Here is a 9,463-nt window from a genome sequence, read left to right on the forward strand (position 1 = left end):
AACCAAGATAAAAAATAAATAAAAATACTATTTTTATTAAAAAGAAAAGTTTAAGTGAGTTGAGTCATAATTAAATCCAAAAATAATTAAAGAATCATGTAACAGTGACAAATATCTTTACAAATTACTTATAAAAAGACATGAATCAATTTCTTAACAATTTGACCAATACTGTTTCACGATTTCATATTATCGTGATAAAAACATGATTTCAAATTAAATTGTTAATATTTTTAAAGAACATTTATGTTAATGATTTTATATTAAATATGACTAATAATTATTTCAGTTAGAAGTTTAAATTTTGAAATAATTATTGTTTACATTTTAATTACCTCATATTCAAAATTTGAACTATTAGAACCACGTTATCTTAAAAACCAGAAGATTAAAACAAAAAATATTAATATTGACTTTTATTATATTCTTTTTTTTCATTTGTAACATTTTCTTTATTTTTAAAAACATGTGTGAAATAAATAAATAAAACATGTTTAACAATTATTTGGGATAGAGGGAATACAAAATAAATTTAAAAAAAAAAAACTGAGTGTATTAATTTCTTAATTTGAGATGCGTCTCATGTATAGTTTTTTTGTACTGAGTGTATTAATTTTATGATTTTTCTAGATACGATATTAAAAAGATATTAATTTTAGATAATTTTTTAATATCAATTATTTATCTTTTGTATGGTTTTAATAATAAATTATAACCAATACATTATAATTATTCCTAGTTTTACTTAGAAAGGTATACAAAAATTAAATATGTGTCATTTGTTCAAGTTTTTGTTATATTTATTATATATTTTTTATTTGTTAATGATAAATATTTATTCAGTAGTTTTTTTAAATATTGATCAATGACAAATATATCACTAAAATTATGAGATAAATATTTTTCATCCATGCATAAAAAAACACATGAGAGATATATTTGTTCCGTATTATTTAATATTTATTAATGATAAATATCTATTTTTTGTAATTTTTTTAATATTTATCTCGTATTTTTTTTATATTTTATCAATGATAAATATTTTTTTTAATATTTATTAGTGACAAATATTCGTCCCGGACAGTTTTCATTTATCAATAACATTTAGTTTTTTTATATATTTATTAGTGACATATATGAGTCATGTATTTTTTATGCATACAAAATATATATATTTGTCTTGTGTTTTATTATATTTATCAGTGATAAATATTCATCTTATTTTTATATTTATCAATGATAAATATTTATCTCGTATTTTTTATATTTATTAGTGACAAATATCTATCATATATATTTAATATATAAATGAAAAATATGTTTTTATGCTTTTTAATATCCATTAGGGACAAATATGTGTACCATATCTTTATTTATTAATGATCCATGCTTTTGTTATATGTATGAGTGATAAATATTTATCCCATATTATTTTTATATTTATCACTGATAAATATGTGTTTTGTATTTTTGTATGTATCAATAATATATATTTGTCCCGTTTTTATTTATTTATCTATAATAAATATTTATCCTATTAGATATAGTTACGTTAGTAGACTTAGTCAATTTTATTTCAGTTTGTTAGTAAGAGTAACTAATTCATTAGTTACATCATTTTTCCCTTTTGTAATTTTCTACATATACATAATTTGTATTGAATCATTATTATTCTTAACGAGAAAAGAGGTAATTCATTAATCTACCATGTATTTATCATAATAGTAATATGATATAATATGACAAAATTCATTAAATCATTTTCTTCATCACTTGTGCATATTCTTTCGTCTTTTCCATTATTCGCCATCTTCTTACATGGTTAAAGAACCAAGACTCACAAATTCTCCAAACAAACCCGGTTTTTCTCTTCAAGACCCGACTCTTAACCCTCGAAATCCTTATTACCTTCATCCCGATGAAAATCCCGACTCTGTTCTCATTGCACCGTCGTTGAACGATAATAATTATCATAACTGAAGCAAATGCATGAAACAAGCATTATTATCCAATAACAAGCTTTCTTTCATTAATGTTTTTTTGCCACTATTTTAGATCATGACACTAACGTTGATGATGTCCTTATTTTTTATAATTATGTTGTGATGAATCCCCTATCCCATAATTCCAATTATGCTACCGCTCTGCATCCTGATGATTGTCATGATGTTCACTCTTCTTATGATTCTCATTGCATAAATGATTCTATTGTTCGTCATATTAATCTTGACATTGTTTCTGTAAGAAGATCTGATAGGCATCGACACCCCATGCGTACTTAAATGATTTTCAATGCAATGTTGTTTTGCATCATGATAATTTGTCTCCATTATATTTGTTATCTACTGTATTACCTTATCATAAATTTTACCCATCTAATTTTAAGTACGTCAATGTTATCACTATTAGTCACGAGTCATCTCATTATAAACATGCTATTAAACATGATGCATGGATTAAAACCATGGAGGTTGAACTAGATACTTTAAATAATAACAACACTTAGGTGATAATTGAGTTACCACAAGGTAAAAAGCTCATTAGTTGCAAATGGATATATAAAGTCGAACACAAATCAAATGGCAGCATTACAAGGTATAAAGCTAGATTAGTTGCTAAGAGTTTTAATCAAATTAAAGGTATAGAATATTTTGAGACTTATTCTCTAGTTGCCAAAATACATGGCTTTTACATCAATTGGATGTACATAATGCTTTCTTATAGGAGACTTGGATGAGGAGGTTTATGTGAACCTACCCCCAGGTATGTCTGCTACTCATTCAAACCATGTATGTAAACTTTGAAAACCACTTTATGGATTTAAACAATCTAGTAGATAATGGTTTGTTAAATTGTCCATTACCTTAATTTCTAAAGGGTGTATTTAATCTTCATCTGATAACTCTTTATTCATTAAAAGAGTTCATCAATCTTTTACTGCTCTCCTTATTTATGTTGATGATATTATTATTATTGCAGGTAATGACATCAAAGAATGCACATATGTTAAATTATTCATCAACTCTAAATTAAAGATGAATGACATAGGGGACTTGAAGTACTTCCTTTGTTTGGAAGTATCAAGTTCAAAGCTCAGAATCCACATTTGGCAACGCAAATATGTTATGGATCTGCTGCACAATGTTGGCCTACTCGCCTCTAAATCAACATCTACACCTATTTTAAAGGGCAATAGACTTACTTCCACTACTGGAACCCTCTTTCAGATCATTCTCTATATCGACAACTAGTGGGACAACTCATATACCTTACAAAAACAAGATCAAATATTAGTTTTTCAGTTCAACAACTAAGCCAACATATGTGTTCCCTAACTGACTCTCACCTTGAGGTTGTCATACGTGTACTCAAATATCTCAAATAATCACTTGCGAATGGTATTTTCTTGTCTGCCTCTTCTTGTATTCAACTCAAAGCATTCTCTAATTCTGAATGGTCCACGTGCCTAGAAACCCGTAAGTATATTAGTGGTATTGTGTCTTTCTTGGCGATTCTTTAATATACTGGAAGTCCAAGAAACAAGCCACAATTTCCAGAAGTTATTCAAAAGCAGAGTATCGAACCATGGCCTCCATTGTATGTGAAATACAGTGGTTGATTTATCTTCTTCAAGACCTACAAACTGACTTTACAATACCGGCTCTTTTATATTGTGGTAGTCAATTTGCCATACACAATACAACTAATTCTTCATTTCCCGAATGCACCAAGCATATAGAACTTGATTGCCACCTCGTTCGCGAGAAACTCCAACATAAACTGTTTCATCTTTTGCCTGTCAGTTATGCTCGGCAGTTGGCAGATATCTTCACCAAAGGTTTCGGTCCCAAACCATTTCAAAATTATGTTTCAAGTTAGGCTTAATGAACTTATGCGTTCCGAGGGAGGCTATTAGATATAGTTACATTAGTAGACTTAGTCAATTTTATTTCAGTTTGTTAGTAAGAGTAATTAATAGATTAGTTACATCATTTTTCCTTTTGTAATTTTCCACATATAAATAGCTTGTATTGAATCATTATTATTCTTAATGAAAAAAGAGGTAATTTAGTAATCTACCATGTGTTTATCATAATAGTAATATATCCTATTTTTTAAAAATTTATCAGTGACAAATATATATCCCGTATATCAATAGAAAACGTTTGTCCTGTGTTTTTTTTATAAGCGATTGATATTTATTGTGTGATTGTTATATTTATCATGACAAATATATATCCAATTTTGTTTTATATTTATCATTCACAAATCTATAATTTAATACATATGAAAAAAAATTGTTATGCATTTTATATTTATCTCATTTTATTTATTTATATTTTTCAATGATAAATATTTTATTTGTGTTTTTTAAATTTTTCATTGCCAAATTTGTGCTCTATATTTTCTTGTGTACTAGTGAGAAATTAGTTGTCTTACTTTTTTTTTTCCATTTTATTTATCAGTGATTAAAATATATTTCTTGTTTTTATATATATTATTGATAACAAATATTTATTTCATATATTGATAACAAAAATTTATAATCTAATATAAATTGTTGCAATTATCTAAACCTAATATTATTTTTTGCTTAAAAAATCTAATAATATCTTTGAAATTGGTATATAGTTCTATATGGAAGGAAATTATTTAGATTTAAAACGGAAAATACAGTGAAATTTAAATGTGAAGGAGTGAAAAATAATATACATTTATTAATAGGTGGAAGAACAAAAAAAAATACAAATAATAGATAATAAACAAATATATTAATAATTAATATATTAAAATGCATAATATATTGAATAATATAGAGTAGATAAATGATATATTAATTAATAGTTAATACTCTGAGTAAAAAAAAGTATTTAAAATTAAAACGTCTCTAATTTTAATTAGCTATGAATTAATGTAATTAGAGTAATTAATTAATTATATAATATCCAATACATTTAGTTTTTAGTCATTCTGTTGGCGGGTTTTGCATTGGCTTCAGAAGAAGGTGATGATGCGCGCCGTGGCGCGCCCATTAAAGTCGAATTGTTCGTCTCACTCTCAGTCTCTCTCCCTCTCCGACCACCACCAACTCCTCCACCGACCCATTTCCGAACTCAACTCCCTCATCACCTCCTACGTTCGCCGAGGTCAATCCATCATCGCATGGAACCTTTTCCGCTCTCTCCGTCGCTTACGTTCCGACATCGATGCTCACACATTCACACCTCTCCTGCGTCCATCTTCTCCATCACTCGGTAAACAATTCCACGCACAAATGATCAGAACCGGTGCAGATTCCGGAACCATTGCAAAAACCGCACTCCTTGATATGTATTCAAGACACGGGTCATTGGATGAGTCACTTAAGGTGTTTGATGAAATGCTTCACAAGGATGTTGTTGCTTGGAACGCTTTGCTTTCGTGTTTTTTGCGGTGCGGTCATCCTCGTGAGGCGGTAGGTGTTTTGAGGGCGATGGGGAGGGAAAATGTTGAGCTTAGTGAGTTTACATTGTGTTCTGTTTTGAAGTGTTGTGCTTCTTTGAAGGCTTTGGAACTTGGTAGGCAGGTTCATGGTTTGGTGGTTTTGTTGGGGCGTGATTTGGTTGTTTTGAGTACTGCTCTTATTGATTTTTATTCTAGTGTTGGGTATGTTGATCATGCTTTGAATGTGTTTTATGGTTTGAAGGGTTGGAAAGATGATATGATGCATAATTCGCTGGTTTCTGGGTGTATTAGGAATAGGAGATATGGTGAGGCTTTTAAAGTTATGAGCTTGGTGAATCTTAATGCTGTTGCACTCACTAGTGTTTTGGTTTGTTGCTCCGAGGAGTTAGATTCATTGACAGGGAAACAGGTGCATTGTGTTGCGGTTCGTCGGGGTTTTACTTTTGACACCCAATTATGCAATGTCTTGTTAGACATGTATGCAAAATGTGGAAAGATTTCGCTTGCTCGGTCTGTGTTTGATGGGATTTTTCAGAAGGATGTGATTTCATGGACTTGTATGATTGATGCTTATGGAAGAAATGGGTGTGGACATGAAGCTATCGAGCTTTTTCGGAAGATGAGGGAGGAGGGGAGTGAGGTGTTGCCAAATTCTGTGACTTTTTTGTCAGTTCTATCAGCTTGTGATCACTCTGGATTGGTGGAGGAAGGCAAACAATGTTTCAATTTGTTGAGAGAGAAATATGGTATTGAACCGGATCCGGAGCACTACGCGTGCTTCATAGATATCTTAGGTCGAGCCGGTAATATAGAAGATGTTTGGTCCACTTATCACAATATGATTGAAATGGGTAGTAGACCTACTGCAGGAGTATGGATAGCATTGTTGAATGCTTGCAGTCTTAATCAAGATTTTGAAAGAGGTGAATTTGCTGCAAAGCATCTCTTGCAGTTGGAACCCGACAAAGCGAGCAATATTGTGCTTGTATCAAACTTTTATGCAGCCATTGGTAGGTGGGATTGTGTTGATGAACTGAGAAGCATCATGAGGACAAAAGGGCTGGTCAAGGAAGCTGGGAATAGCTGGATTGGTGTTAAGGGCTTCAATGAACATGCTCATTCTTTTGGATCACCAGTTACTTCTTACTAGTTACTGTTTTGAATGTTGAAGCAAGCTAGCCGGTAAATGTGTTTTCTCATTTTGCTGTTCTGTCATTTTATTTTATGTTTCCCATTTGCTGAAGTTTTTTTATTTTAATGCGATTCTTTGAGTTTCAGTTGCACATTTGTTGTATTTGTGGACAACGTGAAAGAAACTTTTCATAGGAAGAGATTTTCTCATGTTGATGGATTTTGCTTATGATATTCCTAAAACTGACATTCACTTGTAAGCTGTAAATATTACTGAGTTTCATTAGTTAATTTTGAGTGCATTTTCCATGAGAGACTGTATTAGTTTACACTACTAATGAGTAGTGAGTAGTGACTTGCAGTGGGAGACATATATTCCATATTTGATCAGCACAACCGTTATAATGCGCTATATGCAGCAAATCTCGGATCAATAGTAAATTGATATGAAATAATCATAAGCATAAAAGATGAGGAGTCTATTAATTTAATGATATAGATAAGGTTCCTGTATTAGATCAAGATTTCAAGTATAAATGCTTTCTACCTGTCATGCTATGCTAGCTGAATAAAAAAACGTTTGACAGGAAAAAAGATCTCATAAGTCATATCATTGCTGAATTCAGGAGGTAGTTACAGATCAAAGGGAATATGCATTATTAACTAATTAACCAATGCTTGCTCATTGCAAACTCTTGATTGCCGTTTTATTTGCATATTTTAAAGCATTGTTAGACTTTTTTTTTTAAAGAAAAAAGCATCATCAAATGTTGATTGTAATTGTTTGTCCTGGTTACATATAGGATGAATAAGGTTATGTGTGGGGTCGAAGTGATAATTGATTTGATTCCAATTGATTATACTGTTTACAGAGAGGATGAATGAAGTTATTATGTGGGCCATGGCCCAGTAGTACTTCACACCACCCCAAAAACGCTCAAAGCCAGAAGGTGCAACCTGGTTGGCCCAATATCCGTCAACTCATAAAAAAGTTTAAATGGAATGCTAAGGAGTTTTCTGCCACCATTGTACCAACTGCTTGATTCAGCTACTTGTTATTTGGCATGGCCTCCTATCCACAACCATAATGTCACTCCTATTAGAGTAGTCTAATGAGAGTGCTGTGCAGGTATTTTCAACTTAAACCTAAGCATTGAGCCTTATTTTTTTGTTATTGACTCGGGCATTAGCCATTAGGGTGTCATCATATTTATGTATATTGCTGTTCTTATACCAACCACTAAGCATGAAACTCTTTGGCTCGACTAAGTAGGCAACAAGCCACCCCCAAGTAGGCAAGGAAACCCATCACAGTGTAGAGTAGAGATATCATGGTTTATAGTCCCCAACCTTGGCCTCGTCATCAGCCTGAGTGGAGTCCATTAACATGCATATATGACGAATAATGGATGTATTTAGGAATAATTTAGAGTGCTTATTAGTAGTTTGAGTTTCGTTAGTTATTTGCTATCATTATTTAAGTGTACCTTTACATAGTTCCTTATTTTCTCCTGTGATTGTGGCAGGAAAATTTGCAAAAATTGAGCTTAGGATCAAAGATAAGCTTTTGCAGGGTTGGTGGAAGCTCAGAAAAAGATTATCTTGCCTCTATTACTTCAGTACTTAGTACTAGTTTTTCTACTCTTATGCACTTTGAGTTCAAAGAATCAAAATTTACAGCTTCGATGGCTTGACACCCATAATAAATGTCTAGACACCTGAAAATGATTCTCTTGTGAGTCACGAGGCAAGAGAGTCCAGTGAAATTTGGACCTTCGAGAAGTAAAAGGGGGAAACATGAGTGTTTATGGTGAAATTTTATTCCGAGCTAATCCCGACCCGTAGGCCCTCAGACCTGGAAGTGAGTTTTCTCCTCTGTATTTTGTGTATCTACGCGCCCCAAAATCAATGCTTGGGCACCCAGAGAATTCTTTAAATGTCATTTAGTGTGAAAAGTAGTTGCACAACACACTTGTTACAATTAGCAATTTTGCCGTTATTTTTTCTGCTGTATTCAGTTAGTAGTTGCCTTCAGTCAACCATGAACCATAGTTATCCCTTTCAGTTACTCCATGTAATTCTGTTAGGCTATTTCAGCTGATATAAATATCAGAATGTGAGATTTTGTAATGCTCAGTTGAAATAATCCAATTTATCAATCAATTTTGGCGCTGCCATATCCAATTTTAACTACTCTCAAGACAAAGGAGACATGGAGATTTTAAGGCAGTTGATGGATTGATTTAATTTTGACACAATTTATTTATAATATATTAAAACCAAGTTTTTAAATATTGCATTTCTACTTTATTTCTATTTTGTTGTCATATAACTATTTTTCGTCTCTTCGAACACTTCTTATTTCTCTCAACAAAATAAATCAAAGTTTCATCACTATATAATTTTTTTTATAGAACTACGAATTGTATTTTTAGAAACATAGTGGTCGAAGCACAAAAGAAAAAAAAATAGTTTATGAATAGAAATTTCAATCACATTATCAAAGAACACAAAACTAACACAAGCACAACATTGCTCATAAATAATCAAAGTTAATCAGCAAGAACGTTAATACAAAAATTTGTTTCAAAAAGAGTGACACACTTTTACCTTTTAATTTAGTGTATGGCGAACAAGTCTCTATATCAACACAATTTTCATCTTAACTCTAAACAAACTATTTACTACCGTATTAAAATCAACATACATCTCAACTTTTAAGAATTTATAGCTATTAGAATTCCTACTGTTTAGCTGCACAAGTGCTGTTCAAAAAAAATTAGAACAATGAATCTAATTTTCATGTTCTCCTCTAATCACATTTAGACCATTGAATCCGATTTTTATCTTACCCTCTAATCACACCGCTATAACCAACAATCTTACC

General features: G+C 31.2%; 1 protein-coding gene across 4 annotated transcripts; it reads left to right on the top strand.

Annotated features, from left to right (window-relative positions):
* The first annotated feature begins 4,977 nt into the window (after positions 1-4,977).
* Positions 4,978-8,766, top strand: LOC101509114 (pentatricopeptide repeat-containing protein At5g66500, mitochondrial). Of its 4 annotated transcripts, none has more exons than XR_012162633.1 (3): positions 4,978-6,627; positions 7,380-7,705; positions 8,103-8,766. XR_012162633.1 is itself a non-coding variant. In XM_073367092.1 (2 exons), exon 1 carries the CDS (start codon positions 5,009-5,011, stop codon positions 6,593-6,595), a length of 1,587 nt encoding a protein of 528 aa, XP_073223193.1. In that variant the 5' UTR covers positions 4,978-5,008; the 3' UTR covers positions 6,596-6,627; positions 8,103-8,766. The 4 variants fall into 4 exon arrangements, 2 of the variants coding, with proteins under 2 accessions (XP_073223193.1, XP_073223201.1); XR_003471324.2 differs by having other exon boundaries at positions 7,449-7,705; XM_073367092.1 differs by lacking the exon at positions 7,380-7,705.
* The last annotated feature ends 697 nt before the right edge of the window (positions 8,767-9,463 follow it).

The sequence above is a fragment of the Cicer arietinum genome, chromosome 1, assembly GCF_000331145.2.
Source record: "Cicer arietinum cultivar CDC Frontier isolate Library 1 chromosome 1, Cicar.CDCFrontier_v2.0, whole genome shotgun sequence".
Classification (NCBI taxonomy): domain Eukaryota; kingdom Viridiplantae; phylum Streptophyta; class Magnoliopsida; order Fabales; family Fabaceae; genus Cicer; species Cicer arietinum.